The sequence below is a fragment of the Festucalex cinctus genome, chromosome 13, assembly GCF_051991245.1.
Source record: "Festucalex cinctus isolate MCC-2025b chromosome 13, RoL_Fcin_1.0, whole genome shotgun sequence".
In the NCBI taxonomy this organism is placed as follows: domain Eukaryota; kingdom Metazoa; phylum Chordata; class Actinopteri; order Syngnathiformes; family Syngnathidae; genus Festucalex; species Festucalex cinctus.
In genome coordinates, this window is record NC_135423.1 from 4,467,816 (window position 1) to 4,487,049 (window position 19,234).

At 39.6% G+C, this 19,234-nt stretch overlaps 1 protein-coding gene across 5 annotated transcripts; it reads left to right on the forward strand.

Annotated features, from left to right (window-relative positions):
- The first annotated feature begins 1,119 nt into the window (after nucleotides 1-1,119).
- Nucleotides 1,120-18,072, forward strand: LOC144033711 (arfaptin-2-like). 5 transcript variants are annotated; one of them, XM_077541999.1, is made up of 12 exons: nucleotides 1,120-1,252; nucleotides 11,542-11,580; nucleotides 11,698-11,792; nucleotides 12,537-12,645; nucleotides 13,017-13,125; nucleotides 13,310-13,372; nucleotides 14,307-14,396; nucleotides 14,523-14,626; nucleotides 15,438-15,659; nucleotides 16,124-16,281; nucleotides 16,365-16,539; nucleotides 17,694-18,072. In XM_077541999.1, exons 1-12 carry the CDS (start codon nucleotides 1,139-1,141, stop codon nucleotides 17,847-17,849), a joined length of 1,434 nt encoding a protein of 477 aa, XP_077398125.1. In that variant the 5' UTR covers nucleotides 1,120-1,138; the 3' UTR covers nucleotides 17,850-18,072. The 5 variants fall into 5 exon arrangements, with proteins under 5 accessions (XP_077398125.1, XP_077398126.1, XP_077398127.1 ...); XM_077542000.1 differs by lacking the exon at nucleotides 13,310-13,372 and having other exon boundaries at nucleotides 1,122-1,252; XM_077542003.1 differs by lacking the exons at nucleotides 11,542-11,580; nucleotides 11,698-11,792 and adding an exon at nucleotides 12,377-12,464 and having other exon boundaries at nucleotides 1,176-1,252.
- The last annotated feature ends 1,162 nt before the right edge of the window (nucleotides 18,073-19,234 follow it).

The following is a 19,234-nucleotide window of genomic DNA, read 5'->3' on the forward strand; positions in this document are numbered from 1 at the left end:
TTATCTTATTGGGAAGATACATGAAGTGCAAAATGTCTGAGGCGTTTCATTTTGTTTTACAGTACAGTATTTTTACAAATGCAGATGGTGTTCAGCCTGACAGTAAAGAGGTCACTGTTTGTTTGAGCGAGGGTGGATAAAATGTCATTCTTCTTTTTTTTTTTTATGCAATAGGCCTATACATACAGTAGGACTGTATCATTGTATTACAGGGCACAAATTCAATGTTTAATGCTCCGCACAAGATGAGATTACATAAGAAAAGTACATAGTAAGCTCTCACATGTGAGAGCTTGAGTGCTCGCAGTTCAGTCCAGGAGGACTTCTGGCACATAAATCTACTTTCTACCCAACAATAGTGCACTTAGAGTGGGCTTTGCCAATTTCACTTTTCCAGCAAGGCTCCTAGATGGAAAAAAAAAAAAGAGAAAAAGAAAAGAAGCAAAAAAAGGGGAGGCCTACTTCCAATGGAAAATACTTCATCCTTAAAGCTCCACATGCTTTCATTTGGACGATGGAGTGTTTTACACGGCTTGAAAAATACGGAGACTTTCTCTCATTATGAGTCGGGAGTGTGCAGTAAGCCACTCAGCGTCTCGTCAAAATTTATGACTCGTAATTGCTTACGCTTTTTTATCGTTTATAGGAAACGATTAAGTTTGAAACGCGGGCAAGAATGTCATTGATGTCGTCGTCCATCTGAGGGACCGTCATTAAAAATCAGCTTTGTGTTGGTAATCGCCTACACAATGACTCAGAGTTAATGTCAGACATAAAAGACCACACTTATTATGTACTGTACACTGCATTCCAGAGGTGGTTTGATTTGTGCTGCAATAAACCACCAAAGTGGCCCACATCAAGACAAGGAAGTGAGTTATTATGGGACTGTGACATTAATACAATCATCTCATTCACGTGGAAATGTATTATATTTCAACATACAACAGCAGGTGTCACTGTATCTCTTATGGAATGTTCATTCAGCTCATTATATTGTTATAAATTTCACAATTCCCAATGTGCCTGAAGGCAACAAACGTCTGCGTTGCTCGGTGACGAGAGAGTGGCTGGTGATTGGTGGAGAATCAGGAAGTGAGCAGACACGTGAGTGTGAAGTCCTCTCGCTTTCAGCTGCATGCTCTTTTTGTTGTCGTTTGCGGAACATGATTATTATGGTTGTTTGCAGAACATGTTTATGATTATGATTATGTCTTCGTCTTGTGAAGCAGCATGTGGATCATTATCCAAGGTAATTATGCTCCACACAGTGTAAACAATTGTAACTCAAAGAGCCCGCAGTACAGTACGTATATTCGCTCAGTTCAGTAATAAAATGAAGATTTCACAGATTGTCACCAAAGGCCTCAAAATGGCGGCCGCCTGAGTCAAGTAGCGTTTTACTAGCGGTTTTATGCGGACTGCCTTTTCAACTCCTCCCTACGTCTGGTGTTTCCACTCATCAGTCCTCTTTAATACACACTTATACGCATACTTGACCATTAAATACAATCTTTGGGCTTGATTTCCTTTACGGTGGAGGGGCCAGGCCACAGCTAATGGTAGCAAGCAAACAACGTGAAAACATAAAACGCTTCACTGCGTCTCATTTCCTGAGACACGCACACACATGCACACGCACGAACCAGTCTGCTTGTGGAGTTGTAATAATTCTGTTCCTTATAGTATTTTAGTTATAGGAAGAGTGTTATTTTACAGTTACATTATGTTGCAATATGGCTACAATTTATGCATCTGCGCATTATATAAATCCATCATTCATAAAAATGTCAAATGGGTCAAAGTTCAGACTTTCAAGGAAAACAAGAGCTTTATTTTTATAGTTAATCCATCCATCCATCATCCATCCATCACCAACCAACCAATCAATCAATCAATTGTTTAACCATCCATTTCTGAACCTCTTGCCCCTCACGTGGGTTGCGGTGGGTGCTGGAGCCTATCCCAGCCGGCTTCGGGCAAATGTTGTATTATTATTATTATTATTATTATTATTATTATTATTATACGTGTGTAATTTACTGCATAGTAAAACCGAACGTTACTGTTTTCATCCACTAGAGTGTGGTAACTCACCTTGGTAAATATTTAGCAATTGCTATTGATAAAGAGTCTGTACTGTTTACTATTAATCTATTTTATGTATGGTTTAGTTTTGTTTTAAGGTATTTACAAAGGCAAAGGGCAAAGCTTAAAATGTTTATATACGTGCAATGTCAATTGTAAGAATTTAATGTAAAATGTAAGAATTTAAGGCAATTCATTTATGTTATATGGCTTAAATATGGTAAGCGGATACACAAAACATACCGTTTGAGTTATGAATGGCATTTTCTGTTTATTTTTATTGTAGCTCTTACGGTGTGTTCACACAAGGGAGGTTTAATAAGAATTGTGGACCATCAGTTGGAGAGACCACCTTTATTTCAACCGTGGATGCTACAGTCTGTGAAAAACAATGATACATTGACATTTTTATGAATTTATAACACCCCGGCCTCCTGGACAGGAAAAAGTTCTCACTCACTACTCTCTGAAGTGAGTAAATAATAAATAAATACCCACCCTGAGGAGTTGGTGAGGAACTATATAGTTCCATGTCCTTCTTGACCCTTTTGGATTTAATATTGCACGATGGTTGTGGGAGGTCTGCTCGAAGCGCACCGAAGTAAACGTTGGGGGTTTTACCGTCCTGACATCTATTTGGCACCACTCGAAAGCAATCTTACGCTCGCTGGTAGCACTTCAACCGTGACCTAGATGCCGCGAGAATTACATCAAAGCCGGTTCATTGCAAACAATAGGTTGAAGGTATAAATCATGTACGCTACGGCCGCGTTTTTTGAGATTACATGGCAGGTTTAGCGGCTACTGTGAGATGTGAATTGGTGCTACAGCTAATTAGCCGTGCAGGATGTTATTGCTTTGCTTATTGGTCCGGACATCTGGCGTGTGCTTCATCGCCTTACCTTCTTCTATCTCCCTTAAAATAAAACGATAAACTGCATTGTGAGAACAAACATCCAAACACAAAGTTTGTAAGAAATCGAGTGATTGTACAAAGCGTAGGCACGGAAAACAATATACAAAGTCGTCCGACTAAGACGACAGCTGCTGAACCATTCATGAGCTGATCATGACCATAAATATACAATTGTCTACTGGGAAGCACCAAGAATTGTCTTTTTTTTGTTTATTCCTTGCAAGTAAGAGGAGCAATTGTACAGAATATATGCACGGAATGCAGTATGCAAAGTCTTCTATGTAACACAAGAGCTGCTCTTCCAGTTATACTAAACATATGTGACAAACATACAATTGTTTACTCGAAACACCAAAATATGTTCTTCATAGTTTACTCCTTGCAAGAAAGAGAAGCTGTTGTACAGATCAAACATCTAGAATGCAGCATACACGGTCTTCTGACTACAGGTACATTATTTCTAAGGTGTATAAAAACACGGAGCCGAGCTCATGATCAAAAACATAATTTGTTTTTTGGAAACACTACCAAGTGCTCTTGTTAGTTTTATCTCCTCCAAGACAGGAAAAATTGCATATAATATCTTCGGACGAACAGCAGCTGCTGTTCCACCGACAGTATAACGAAAGAGAGATATTCACAAACATGCAAGTGTTTCCTGAGAAAACTGAAATTGTCCTTCTAGTTTATTCCTTGCTATAAAGAGGAGGGACAAATCAAACATCAGCAATGCAGTAAGGTCTTCTGATTAATCGGGCATAAGGAAAACCTTGAGCGGACTTATGATCACAAACATACAATTGTTTACTAGGACACACAGCAAGTTGTCTTTTTAGTAAAAAAAAAAGAAAAAAGAGTAGACGTAGAGGAAATGGACAGAATGCAGTATACAAAGTCAGCAGCTGCCTTTCCAATTATACAAACGAACCAATTTATCATCACAAACATACAATTGTTTAATAAGAAATGTCAGCGGTTGTTTTTCCATTTTTAATTTCTTGGAAGTAAGAGGAAAGATCGTATAGCACAAAAAGCAGTAAACAAGATCTAACACTTTTATCCAACCTGCACTAAACAATGTGCTGCCCCGTGACCACAAACATACAATTGTTTACGTTTAACCCGGGCAAAAGCACATGTGCCCTGAGCATGAATTAATGAAAGCGAGTATCAATGGCTCTGCTGAAGAGTACAACATTTCTGAGTAGTTTCAACGCGAGATCAGAACCATGTCGAGTTTTTTGAGGCTCAGAGTGGTGCGCTCATTTGCCAGTCTGCTTCACGACTTCAAAGCGCATTTCACAGCCTAGCACAAAAGTTCAGAATCTTACCGGAAAGACATTTTTCCCTTCGACCGACTGCAGTTGATCATCCCAAGTGGTCACACTGCTGCGGCTTACTACACTAAATTTGTTGTGTTTATGCTCGACTTCTGTGTGCATTTTGTGTATTCTTGACATTTTTGTGTGTTTGACTTCCCAACGCGGGCTTGAAATCCTTTCTCCAATGTCAATTCTTTATGACGTGACTGACGAAACTGACTTTCATCCCAATGAAAGTCTCAGACTGTGGTGTGCAAGCGCCCACAAGAGATGATCAATGTTGCTAATTTCCAATATTGCCTGTGCATAATCTTTTCGCAACTGTAAAGTAGCTGACCTGAATTGACTGTAAATAACTTTATTTTGAAGTTGTATGTTTTTGTTTTTTTTAGGTAAGTTGATGCGCCAACGTTGTAGGAAAGTTAAAGGGGATGTTATTCCACTTTAAAAGTTTGTCATTAAAGTCTTTCTTGAAAGGTTTTTGAGCCACACATCCACTTCTATTTTTTGGTGTGCACGCATGGGATTGTGTGTGCTGAATGGTGGATTTTGGAGAGACTTTAAAGTGAAAAGAATATGATTCAGTTGTTCCCAAAGCATCTTTAAGCTACACTACACACCTCTTTTTACTTTATTGGCCATACATGACTTTGTTTTGATTTTTTGGGGTGTGCATGCAGGAAGGAAAGGTGATGCGCCAAATGTGTTAGACTGCTGGAGCTTGTGCATGCTTGAAAGCCCAAAGAATAACTTTTCAGCCACTTTTAACTTTGTTGTTCTTGTTTCTTAGGGAGCAGGTCGAGGGTGGTGCAAAAAAAAAAAAAAAAAAAAAAAAAAAAAAACAGCAAACACAGTCAATATGATTTAAAAGTGGAAACTGGAATTAAAACATTGCTTTTTGAAGAGAAAAAAAAAGGCTTCATCGTTTTTAGCAAATACACTGTTAATCTCTATCATCAATTGAAGCGCATCACAGTTTCACAAAATGACTCTCTCTCTAATCTCTCTCTCTCTCTCTCTCTCTCTCTCTCTCTCTCTCTCTCTCTCTCTCTCTCTCTCTCTCTCTCTCTTTGTGAGAGCAAATCTACATTTGTGTCTCGTAACACAGCAAAAAAATAAATAAAAATCCTATGCAGAGTTTAATACTTGTAGTCATGCGGGAGCTTTTAGGAAACAAGTGCTGTATTCAAAGGGGCTAATGAACGCATGATTAAGCTACCGTGTTGACTGTGCCTACTGTGCTACACTTTCCAAATCCTCGCTAGAGCTAGCGCGGCGCTAAATGTGTCAGCCGCGGGCTTGCCAATATTGAAGAGATTTATGCATGACTTTGAACACAGTCAGGATGTTACTGTACCTCGTTAAAAAAAAAAAAAAAAAGACAAAAAAAAAGGGGGGGCTAGTGCGGAGGGCTGGCGAATGTTGGTGCCATGTAGGCCATGCCGGCACATCTGTGAAGCAGCTTGACACTTAATGAGGGTGAGTCGTTAGCGAGGTGAGCAACGATCTTAGTCCCTGCATGATGCATAGAAACTGTTATAGAATAGCTGGCTCATTTGTAACAGTGAAACTCGGTGTATTCTTCCAGTAAGTTTGTTCGAGACTTTCTAGCAGAGCGTCCACTAATCCCATCCCTGCGAAGTCACCTGCAGCAGCTCTGATGTCAGGATTTAGGAGTGTCCCAAAGCGGAATTGGGCGGCCATGTTTAATGTCATTAAAAGTCTGAAGGGACGGATAACTCGGGGCGCTGAGGAGCGTTGTAAATCTGTCGTCGGCGTGCAAGCACTTCGCCGCATATGAATGAGCCGATCCGATCGACGGGCTTTGATCAAAGCAGAGAAAGCTCATGTGTGTTTTTGAAGTCGGTCCCAGGAATCACACATTCCTCGCCAGGATTCTGGCAAAGAGCTCGCTGCAAGTGAGACGCAAGTCGGTTATTTAAAACGGCTCGCTAGAATCATCTGCATTCCTTCGTGTACATTTTTTTTTTGAATTTTTGACTATCATGAAGATGTCGGAATCTGAAAAAAACATCCGCTTGAAATATTCCATATGATGAACTCCAAGTTCCTAATTACAGTAATTATTGTACAGACAAAAATAAAATGTGTCTCCTTATGACTGAGATTGGACATAAAGGTTTATTTTATTTTTCTAATGGCTATGATGACATTATCATAATTCAATGGACAAGAAGCAACATGATACGTGCATTGCGTGTGCGTATGTGTCCTTGTGTGACTGGATGGACTTTTTTTTTTTCTTACTTACTGAGCATTTCTAGTCAGTCTGTTTATTTCTCCTCTACAGGGTGGTGACTATCACAAACAACTGGTGAAAGGAGTGATGATATTTGGCATGGCCGTACGTCAACAAGTCAGAACATAGCTATTCAATCAGATTAGCACACACTTGGTGTTGATCATAAATAACAAGCAAGCTAGGCCAACATTTCTGCATTTGCGGGCCATGTATACAAATTTGTCAAATATGTCACAAAATATTTTTGAGACTCTAGTCGACCAGTATTGCATGCAGGTCACGAAGTCTGAGGTTGCCATGGTAACACCAGCGCCACCATTCTTGTTATTGCAAACTCGCGTAGCATCAGCATTGATTTCCTGTTTATTTTAAAGTGATTCTAGTTTCCAATTAGTGGCGTCATTATTGATGGTGAATAGACTTATCCGCTTTGGCCTCAAGCGCAGCAAAAGTGAATGCTTGCAAGGTCAGCCGCTGGGCTTTTTCATCTACTTTGAATTCGCACTGGCCTCATGCTTGTTGCAGTGGGACTTATTAGATTTCCACCGTTGGCCACAATTTCCGATGAATGTTGTAACTTTGCTGAAAATGATTCATAATTGCCTTCTTCCTGACTGCGGATCGCGCCGCAGTTTCTGGTCATCTCAGGAGTGGGAAAATCTGCCCAGTGAGGCTGCTTCCCTACAGGTAAGTCATTTACCCCAAGCATTTTAAACTTCAGGACCTAGTTGTGTCCATTGTGCCCTCAAGGTCTTCATTCCTAAGTCTCAGGGATAATTTAGTTCTCTCTGAGGACGACGACCTCTCGCGACACCATTTTAAATGTCATCTTGACAGGAGTTCAAACGTGTTGTCAATTGTCACGTACTCTAATATCCTCAAACATGTTTTTTTTTTTTTTTTTTTTATAACTACCTGCTAGTATACTGTAGCTTTGATTGTGTTTCTAAGTGAAAATACAATTTGATCTTTTCCCAAATTAATGTCTTCATTGCTTCATTTGTTTGACCATAACTTTGAATATCCTAAATGAAAATGATTAGCTTTAACCTGGAAGCCAGAAATTCAACAACAACAAAAAAAAAAAAAAAAAGAGGATAGATTTTACTATATTCACAAAAATAGAAAAATAAACCTAACAAATTGACACTGCAATTAATTCTGTTCTCACAGAATTACTCACCGTTTGCTTCGTGCATTTTTATCTGGTAAAGATGTTCGTGATTTTTTTTTTTTTTTTTTTTTTTTTTTTTTTTTTTTTTTTTAAAGATGAGTCAGAAGAAGACATTTTCATCCGTTGCCGTGATTGGTCAAAAGACACGTGCACAAGATGCCGCATCATCCAATCAGCTCGAAGTATTGTACAGAATGTCCCGCCTTTCCTGAGCAAATCACTATAGAGCAGTCCCAGATTGATATTGTGAAGAACTCCCTTAAGTGAATCACAATCATCAACCTGGCTATTGCCAGGTTATGAATGAGTGACATGGCGTTACGACAAATACTTAATTTCTGCAATTGTACGGTTGTACTTCCATGCAGATGGCGCCGGTTTGATTCCTGGTCAGTGTCCTAAAACGCTGCCACAAGGCTGGACTAAAAATGTGAAAGTAAACGAAATGAAAGTCGCAACAACAAATACAAAGACTCATAATTAACTGTTGGGTGAAATTGCCTTCTTACTTTGCGCAGGTCATATCTGCCAAGAGGTGCTTTGAGGTTCCAGCGTGATATTTCGCTCTCAAAGCCTGATTGCATGTGGCACTCGGTGGTCCCGATAGCTTTGTGCTCGTAATGATAGGCTCTCGAGCCCAGTGGGGGGTCGTTATACGTCTATTTGTGTAGGCTACATGTTTCAGTTCATCTTCATAAGGCTGAATTATCGTTTCAGCAAAAGCATCAAACTGTGTACTGAAGTGAGTCAAGCACACTTTTGCAGCGCTTCTAAAATCTTGTACCTGACATATTTACTAAATAATTGTCAAGCCTTGTTTGCTTGCTTTTCATGTGGCAATAAGACGCTGTGTCTCTCCCTCAGTTGTTTGAGGACTCTTGTGTAAATAATAGAAATCCTCTTGGCAGCCGAGGAGGGCACTCAGACAGGTTTGATGCATTGTTTGTACAAAGCTGTATCTGCAGGCTGTTTTCTCTGTTGGCCTCTTATCCAAACATTTCATCTAATACATTTTGGAGTACTTTTTCCCATAGCGGTATCCGTAAAGTTGGATTATACTGTAAATGTTTGTCGTTCTTTCATGTTCAATCACAACAATTTTCAGGTTGTGTGTGTTGCATGTACACATTACTGCCAATAGGGGGAGTCCCTAAATCTCTTCAGACCAGGGTCAGATTTGTAAACATTTGTGTTTCAGAAAGATTATTATTATTATGATTATTATTATTATCATCATTATGTTGAGTCATCAAACGAAAACAAATTGTTCACAACTTAGCACCAGCCATCTTTCTAGTACTGTATATAAATGAATAATTAGCCTACAAATTTGGAAGTATATGGTCAACAGCTCTTGGACGTTAGTTTAGAAGGGTCTCTACTACAGAAGTGTATTGCATTCCTTTTTGGGTGGGGGGGTGGGGCGGGGAACCCTGTTTTTCTGCCTAATTTTTGTGAGAAGCTTTGTTTTTTTTGAGTATTTTTTTTTTCTGTTTTTCTGAATATTTTTTTCCCCATCATAAAAAATATTGTGACAAGCAGAAAAGAAAATATTCAGAAAAACAGGAGGAAAAAAATACTCATAAAAACAGAAGAAAAAAAACAGAAACAAAAAAAAATACTCAAAAAAAAAAGGCCGATACAGATTATTAGTAGTCAAGGAGACCGATAACCGATTTCAAGCCAATATTCATTTTTAGTAAAAAGAGAAAATATTATTGTCAAATTTTTAGAATGTGCATTTTCTTTTAATCTTAAACATACAAAGCTCTGGAAGCTCTCGCAATGAGTTAGAATTTTTCAACAAAGCTAATTGACAACAAAAATTGCAGGGAGTCATCAGCATATGTTACACTAAATTAAAAACTAAGCAAGTAAATTTCGACTGTAGATAAAGTTTTCCAAAATTTCAACATAATTAATTAATTTTAGTTTTTTTTTTTTTTTTTGTTTTTTTTTGTTTTTTTTTAATAAAGTGTATATTTAAATGAATCCATCAATGAAAAGTTTCCTGTATCTCAATGAGCAACAAATGCATGCAAAGGGAGCTAATTTTTTGGTTTTCATCAGGGTTCATAAAAGGTTCCAAAAGATCTTCGCAGACAGTAAAAAAATAGTCTGAATATGTTCAAAATGGTTTTGTGAAAAGTAAAAACGGTCTGTTAACATTTGACAAATCCTGATGGAAACGCTACATTTTGTTACGTTTGAAAGTATTCACCGCTCAGTGCTCAATGAGATACCAGCTCTGATGTGTTTTTTTTTTTTTTTCGCACACTCTTGGCATTCCCTCGATGAGTTTCAAGAGTAGTCACTTGAAATTGTTTTCCAGCAGTATTGAATGAGTTCGCAGAGGTGAGAATGCAAAGAGTGTGCAAAACAGTCATCAGCGCAAACGGTGGCTATTTTGAAGAAACTACAACCTAAAACATGTTTTCAGTTATTTCACTTTTTTTTTTTTTTTGGTTAAGTACATAACTTCACATGTGCGTTTTGATGCCTTCGGTGAAAATCTACAATGTAAATAGTCATGAGAATACTGTAAAGCAAACACATTGAATGATATGTGTGCGTGTCCAAACTTTTGGCCTGTACTGTATATCCTGGATTGTTGACGCCGTGGCTCGCAAGTGACTTTTGCACGACTTCAAGTCCTTTCCAAGTAAAGCAAAACAAGAGTCAGACCTGGGACAGTTTGTGGGCCGTGAATAATGCACAGGTCAAAGGTATGCTGGGGGAGGCAGCCCCTCCGCCAGGACGCAAAGTCAAAACATACCCTTTCAATAATTCAAAGTGGAACTATAGCAACTGGCCAACCGCCGAGATGTTTGGCTTTGAGTGAGTTTTAACAGCAACGTTATTTATCTTCTAACTTTGTGGGATTTGACTTCCTGCCCGCTCACTGTAACGTACACGGCTTATAAATGTGTACAACGGCACAGTGTGTGCGATGTCAGAAACCGGATTATGGTTCACAACCGCGGACTTATTTTCAATTGACATATTTTTTTCTTCATTACTATTCACTTCCACGGGCACCCTTGAGGTTCGGAGGCGCTATCACAAGGGCAAGGCGTCGTAGTCATTACTCAAACGGGGATAATAACGCTTTCATTTGAGAGGTCCATTCATTCCCATTTTTTTCCCCCCGCCAAAATCTGCCCTCTCGCTTACATCTCACCTCTGGGCGGTCGCTCGCAGCATGAGGTGCTGTCGAGCAAAAGAACGTATATTACATATTATAATTTTTGTTTTAATACTTTAAGTATAAATGGATTTGACAGCTAACAAGAAGCAGTCAAGTGGAAAATTAAAAAATCCACACAGCAATGATTTCTGACCCCACTTTAAGCACAGTGTTCCACTCATGCACATTTTTACATTTTATTTAAAACAAAACCCAGACATAAGTTCTCGTGACCCAAAGGAATAGTGTTGAATATTGCTGATGCAGAAGTGGGGGTGGGGTCATAAAAGCAAACACTGGGATGTTTGGGAAAATGTCCCTTGTAGGAAATCTTCATTATAAGCACTTTTGCTACATTTGAAAGCCATGTTCCCTTCCTGCTGCTATCCCTGATTGAAACAAATGAGGCACATTAGTACAATTTGGCTCTATCGGCCTATCTGTAAAGACGACTGACTGCAATCAGCAAGAGGGGCAGGACGCAATAATGATAATAAGAATAATCAGAAATTGCAATCCTCTTAGCAGTTGATGGTTAGATAGGCCATTTAATCATCCATCATCCATTTTTAATACTGTTTATCCTCATAGGGTTTGCTGGAACCGAATCCAGCTGACTTTGGACAAGAGGTGGGGTACATATGGACAAACAGCTGTGGACACACATTCAAAACTAAAGACTTTTAAAAGTCTTTAGTGCATATAGCCTACCGATATGCATGTTTTTTGGAATGTGGCACAAACTAGTTAAAGTACCTGGAGAAAACCCACATGGGAGAACTTCCAAACCAAAACAGGAGGGCCCGAGCGCAGATTCAAACCCACAACCTCAGAACTGTGAGGTAAGTGACTATTTTTATTTAAAAAGCAAACGAAAAACAAGCCCGCTCTGTGATATTGGTGCCACCTATAATGAGGAATCACTGACCCCTTGAGCAAGTACAGCAGTACTGCACTTTAGTGACATCACGACGTCAGCACAGCACGACGTGGACAACCGAGCAGAAGGGCGGAAAAGGCTCGACGATTGATAATCTTTCAAAATAACAGCTAGAGCTCTCGTTATGCGCGTCTAGACCACTGAAAACACCATGAAACGAAGGGTTTTCCAAATTAAATATTTTTTTATGAAATATTAATTCAATTAAAATCTCTCAAACACGTCTTAACATAGCTTTAAAATACCAAAGCATTTATCTCGAAGGGACGCTAAAGCCTCTGCTTGGCTGGATGCAGGGATTTTCAGGATGAGTTGTATGGAACGAGGCAGCTCGTGTAAACACCAGCCATGGATGTAACGTTGCACTGTTTTCATTAATTGGAAAATAGGCCGTTTTTCTCCACAGTTGTGTTATAGTTTACTCCGCAAATCCCTGCTGCTTGTTTGAGTTGTTTTTAAACATTTTTATTTTTTTATTTTTTTTAGAACGATCAAGCTGAGAGCCATATTTAAGCTAGCTGTCACATAGCCAGGAGCCACATCAGCTGCAGTTAGCAATCAGCCTAGCATCAATGTAAGCGAACTGTGTCCTCTTGTATGCAGTACTTAGACTGCAAAATGTTTGTGTCTAACACTGTCTTTTCAGATATTACGCCATGGCAGAGGGCATCATGAGCAAAGCAGCCACAATGGAGATTCCCATCAACAGCAATGGAGACACTGGGACACAGCCAGAGGATGACAGTCTGGAGCAGGTCAGTTAGTATAATCTTGTTTGATGGAATGTTGTTTGTTCAGCATCGCTAACATCACTTTGCAGTAAAATGTCACCAAGTACCCAGCCCATGGCTATACCGTGATTAAATTGTTCTAAACTGAGCTTGCATGAAGTCACTTTTAGCCATTAAAATGGCACCCCAAGACAACATTTTTAAAATATTGCTGTATGTTACTTTTTTTGGGGGGGGGAATAAAAGATTGAAAATACATAAACGGTTGCCATACTGAATGTAGTGAGAGAAAATGATGTGCTTATTAGTTTAAGTAGACAACATGGGACTTTATTGAGTCCACAGTATATGTGTACAGTATAGCATTAAAAATAATCCAGTTGTTCGGGAATCAGGATTTGCAGCAGGTGATGGTGTCGGGGCCCAACCTCAACGAAACCAGCATCGTCTCGGGAGGTTACGGCGGTCCAGCGGGAGGTATCATTCCGACCAGCAGTATCAAAGGTATTGCCCACGATAGCATCTGCTAATTTTTCCCCACAAATTAACCCTGAGCAGTTTTGAAATAGCCTTCAGTCACAGCAAAAGGCGGCCATAACAAAATGGAGGCATTATGATTACTCTGGTTTCCAGTCACTGTAAATCTGCTGACCTCCAGGCCGCTGCTTTATATTACCGTATCTCATAGGGCCTGCCATTCGTTTCAACCCCGAATATTTGGACAGAAGACGTGCCCCCGCGCCTGCACAAGGTGCCTGTGCATTCTGTCGATGTTTCTCAAGTTTAACCCTTTGAGTCTTCGTCTTTTGGGCCCTTTCTTGTTTAAAAGTCTCCTACTTGGACAAAAGGACTTGTATGCAGCCTTGCTCGCATGCCTTCATTGGCAGTTGAGTGGAAATATTGGAACCTTAACCCTCATGTTATGTTTTATTGTGAGTCCATTCCGACCCTTCTAGATGAAGTGACTTGATAAACTTTCGCTTGTGATATTAGTCTTAAAAATTAGTTTTTTTGGGGGGGGGGTTTTGGTTTTAATATTTGGATAAATAAAAAGACCACACAATTACAAAACTGTACCATAGTTTAAATAAATAAATAGCAAATAATAAATGTTGACAATCCTCTGCTGTTTTAATTCTTAGTAAGTCACAGTGGCACTGGTGAGCTAATTTTAGAACAGACCCATGAGACCCATGACCATGAGCTACTTATGTTGTCCTTGGGGCTAACTAGTACATGCTGGCACCTTGTGTGTGTATATTTTTTTATGCACATTAATCGAAATGCTGCTGTATAAGTAACTGTCTCTTCAATGTATGTAGCACATGAAAAAAAAACAAAAAAAAACTTTTTTTTTTACATAAAATATGAACTGAATACTTTTGTGGTGCACCAAAGACACAAACATAACAAGAGGGTTAAAGCACACACTAACCAAACAAGAGCATTTATTTGTAATACTGTATTGTGTTGTTTGATACTGGTAAGACTGGCTGTTGTTGTTTGCATTTCATCTCATTAACTCCATTCTTGTTTCCTGAGTGCATGAGAACAAAAAAAAAAACAAAAACAAACAAACGCATGCTGGCCACATCTTCCATGGCTGACACCGAAAAGACACATTTCACTTTCCGTGAAGCTTTTCTCACCCATGTTTCGCATCCTCGCCATCAATGCCATCGCAGACATCCGCATGAAATCTCGGGCCGCTAGCTTGCCCACCAGCCAGCCCACCGCCACTCGACTGGCGCCGCACGGCAGCGAGCAGCGAGCAGGTATCGTCGCTGAAGCCCGTCACCTCCTCCTCATTCACTCACTTGCCATGACTCATGTGTTCATCATGACGAATGTGAGTTTATGTTAGCTGCTTTTTTATTTTCATTTTTTTTTATTTTGTGAAGGCTCCTCGAACCATAACACCTGCAACGCGATGGATGAAGTTTCCCGTGGCGTGGCTGTGGAGAAGCTGGACAGTGTGAAGAAATGGGGCATCAACACATATAAGGTAATAAGCTATATATTTTGCTGCATGGGCGACATTTCACACTTCACATTTTGAAAATGGGTGTCAGCCAGGGATGGGTTAGTTTTCAGTGTGGTTCTGTTTTTATTAGTTTTAGTTCTTTAATCAATGCTTAGTTTTAGTTTAGTTTTAGTTACTTTCAGTATTATTATTATTTTTTTAATGTGTATTACTTGTGCGCAATATTTAAAAAAAACACCATGTGAGTGACGTCATCTGAAGGTGTTTTTCTATTGGCTGTTGCTAGATGGCGTCACTTCTGTGTGACATACTTTCAAACGTCATTAATCCGGTTGATATTAAAATAAATCTACTAAAAATCACACCAAAGACTAAAACAAAGTACATTTTAGCTAGTTTTAGTCAGTTTTGTAAACATAAAATGTAATTTCAGTTAGTTTTCGTTTGTTTAAAAAGCATTTTCGTTTTTACTTTATTTCATTAACAAAATTGTCTTTTGAATTTTAGTTTTAGTTATTTCGTTTAATAGCACCTGTGTTTTTCGACACCCTCCCATCTTACTTTGACCATCTCCAAACATTTTTGTTTTTATTTATTTGAACTGAGTCAAATGCCATTTTTAGCACGTCTCGGGCCACTAAAAAAAAATGGACGGCGGGCCGCAAATGGCCCCCGGGCCGTAGTTTGGACACCCCTGCTCTAGCGCGTGAACTCATGCGCGAGAGGGTGACATACATGTTGCTTTCAAGTGCGCCTTGGAAAATTGTCAACTGTTCTACACCGCACAATCACAATTTAGAAAGATGTGCTCAAATTGATCCGTCCCCCTCAGTGCACCAAGCAGATGTTCTCGGAGCGCTTCGGCCGAGGCTCGCGGACGGTGGACCCGGAACTGGAGGCGCAGATTGACTTGCTGAGAGACACCAAGAGCAAGTACGAGAACATCCTCAGGCTGGCCACGGCGCTCACCAACCACTTCCAGAGCATGGTGCAGACGCAGCAGGCCCTCGGGGACACCTTCACCGACCTCAGCCAGAAGTCACCGGAGCTGCAGGTTCGTCTTCAGCGCGCGCCTCGCACGTCCGTCTCGGGTTCATAGCTTCCTCTCCGCATGTTAAATCATCTACAAATATATTCTAGAAGAAAAACAAACAAACAATGGAAATCATTTTATTTGGATTAATTTCTTTAAAAGTAAAAGAGAAAAAGAAAAAAAATAAGGCTTGTCAAAATTAGTGCGTTAATTTTGAGAAAATTTCAAGTTCCTTTAACGCCACTACATTTTTTAACACGCTATTAATGGCGGACGTCAGAATTTAAAAGTAAATAATTGAATAATAATGCATATATTTGTGGAGACAAGTCGTCTTTTACAATTTTTAAAATGTGCAGAATTTCACAAGTTACTTCATGTTAAAGATTAGATAGCTCTTAATATGAAAAGAAAAATGCACTGACCTGTCACCAATGTTAAGGATGTTTTTTTACGATTTGTATTCCCCCCCATCCACTCTTCAGGATGAGTTTGGCTATAACGCAGAAACTCAAAAGCTATTGTGCAAGAACGGCGAGTCCCTGGTGGGCGCTATCAACTTCTTCGTGTCCAGCATCGACACTTTGGTCAACAAAACCATGGAGGACACCCTGTTGACCATCAAGCACTACGAAAACGCAAGGTAACGCCAAATGCCGGCCGGACATCCTCGTGCGCGGGCTTCCCCTGCCATGTGACGACCTCCATCTTGTATCGCTCGCTCAGGCTGGAGTTTGACGCCTACCGGTCCGACTTGGAAGAGTTGAGTTTGGGCCCGAGGGACAGCGCCGCCATGGTGCGCATCGAAATGGCCCAGCACGACTACCAGGTGCACAGGGACAAATACGAGCGGCTGCGCAGCGACGTCAGCATCAAGCTCAAGTTCTTAGAGGAGAACAAGGTTTGCCGCTTTACGTTTTGCTTGGATGACAAACCGCACGCTCGTTTTTGCATTCATGGTTGTACTTTGAATTGACGGCATTTAAGTTGCAACTGTGCACCTGAGCTGATTGCCTTTTAGGGGGCGTGGCAAGCGACTGTCGTCAGGGTCATGTTTGATTCGCCGCTGTGTGAGGATATGGAGTGACATGAGATATGAGTTTTTATTAGAGATAGACCAATATGTTTTTTTCAGGGCCGATGCCGATTCTTGGTAGTCAAGCAGGCCGATAACCGATATTTGGAGCTGATATTCATTTTCAGTAAAAATATTAGCGACAACATTTTTTAAAATACAAATGCTAATCTAGACTTCATAATGTCTTAAAGCATATTTATCAAACAATTTTTCAAACTTTTCAAAATGTAGAAGTTTTTTTTTTTTTTAAATATTAGAAAATAGACAATCATTTTAAAATAATTTCTCAGAAAATGGTCATGGAGCTTCCAAGGTAATCAGTATATCTTTGTGACAGCTAAGGCTGTTTGAAGGAAACATAAACAAGTCTATAGTTTTCTACAACAAATGTTTTTTCCCAAAATTTAAAAATACCTGAAATTTTAAACTTTCACATTACTTTGTTTTAATGTCAAACAAAAACCAGATTAAGAATTTTCCCATGTTCAGCATAATCTCTTATAAAGTTAAGATTTGATTTTTCGTCTTATTTTTTATTTTTTTTTAAAGGCCTATACCTATATTGGTCAAAATGCCCAATAGCCCGATGAGTAATTGATGCTCACACAAAACAAGTTTGACATTTCCGATAGATGCCACAAGATGGCGGCAAAGCATGATAGCATTCATCAAACTGAGTTAGGGTTTGTTGTGTTTTCATTTGAGAGGATTGGCAGAGATGCAAAAAATAAATAAAAAAACATTCTGTCAGGTGCTATTTACTTCCTGATAGAAGAGGGCACCAGCGACTGGTATCGGCAACTTTCGTGAGACCCTCGGTACCTTGAGATGAGGCGGGATTCAGCCTGCCCAGCTGAGTGTTATTTTCAGACACAAGGCTTGAGGATTGTTTGCTGGCAGTTGTTAGACGTGTTGCCGCCATCTAGTGGCAAAATGTCTGAAGTTTCTATTTTGGATGGCGTCTGTTGTCGTCGCAGGTGAAAGTGATGCACAAGCAGCTGCTGCTCTTCCACAACGCCATCTCGGCTTACTTCGCCGGCAACCAGCAGCAGCTGGAACAAACTCTGGTGCAGTTCAACGTCAAGTTAAAGCCGCCCGGCGCAGACAAGCCGTCCTGGCTGGAGGAGCAGTGACAGGTGTTTCATTGCACGAGAAAGAGAGAAATGAGAAAACACAAGTTTTTTTTTTTTTTGGTTACAATTCTCACTTGTTCTACATTACTGGTATAAGTTTGACTTGTATCTATTTGGTTAAGCCACACACTATTTGACGGTCCGTTCATTTCAGTGTATATAACAATATGTAAAGTATCGGTATAGATTTTTTTTTTTTTAACGTAGACATGGCTGTTGGGCATTTTATTGTTGTTTTTGTTGTCTTTTGATATATTTTTAGAAGATTACATGAGAGTTTGTAAGTGAACTGACACATCATGACACAGCATTCAGGTCTGAGCAATGCAGTGCAATGTTCCTCTAGAAATTGATTTTTTTTTTTTTTTTTTTTTTTTTGCTGTTAAAGGGGTACTTGACTCATTGAACAATTTTCAGCAGTGAAAAGTTCATATTTTGTCCAGAATTATTTTGATAATTTAATTATTTTTCATGTACAATTTATACCTTTAAAAAGTCATTTTTCTACTTGCTGTCGACTGATGATGACATCACCTGTGATGAGGAAGTAGGCAACGGCCAATCATGATTGGTCGTTACTTACGTCCTCAGCACAGGTGATGTCATCATCAGTCGACAGCAAGTAGAAAAATAGATTTTTAAATGCATTAATTGTATATGAAAAATAATGACGCAACCACATTAATTCTGGACAAAATATGAACTTTTCACAAAGATTTTCATTTCATCTCAAGAACCAAGGCACGAAAAGACACAGGAAGTCATTTGATGGACTTCTCCAGGGGTTCTTGCAAAGACAAAACGTTTGTCCGATTGCTATCAGATTTGAACTTTTGGACAGAATTGTTTCTGGGCCTAAGATGGCAGCAAAACTCTATTTATTGTCACTGTGGTTGAAGACGGCCATTTTATGGTGATTTCAGCCATTTTCAGACTTCCTTCCAAAACAAACTTCCAGAGTCGGTTTCATCGCTCCCCAATTTGAACCGGTCGGCAGACGGACGACATGAGAATTGTGAGATTGTACACGTTTTCACCAGTGCGTGTGGGCAAGAGCACGTTTGATGGATCACCATCAGATCACCATCTTAATGCCTCAACTTTGCAAGGTCGCAAGCGTCTTAACTGAAGAGATTCGCAGGCAGAAATGCAATAACTGCTTTCATTTATGTTTGCTTTGTGGGATCGCTGACCCAATTGTCGTTTTACATGACAAGATGGAACCTGTCGTGTATGAAATATTGTGTATATATATATATTGAGTACATTTTTTCTTGGCTAGTGTACAATCTATAGTTAATTTCATCTCCTGCTTTTGGGTATCTGCTGAGCAAATTCAGCATTCTTACAAGCGGACTGTTTACAGGCTTTTGACTCTGTCTTGA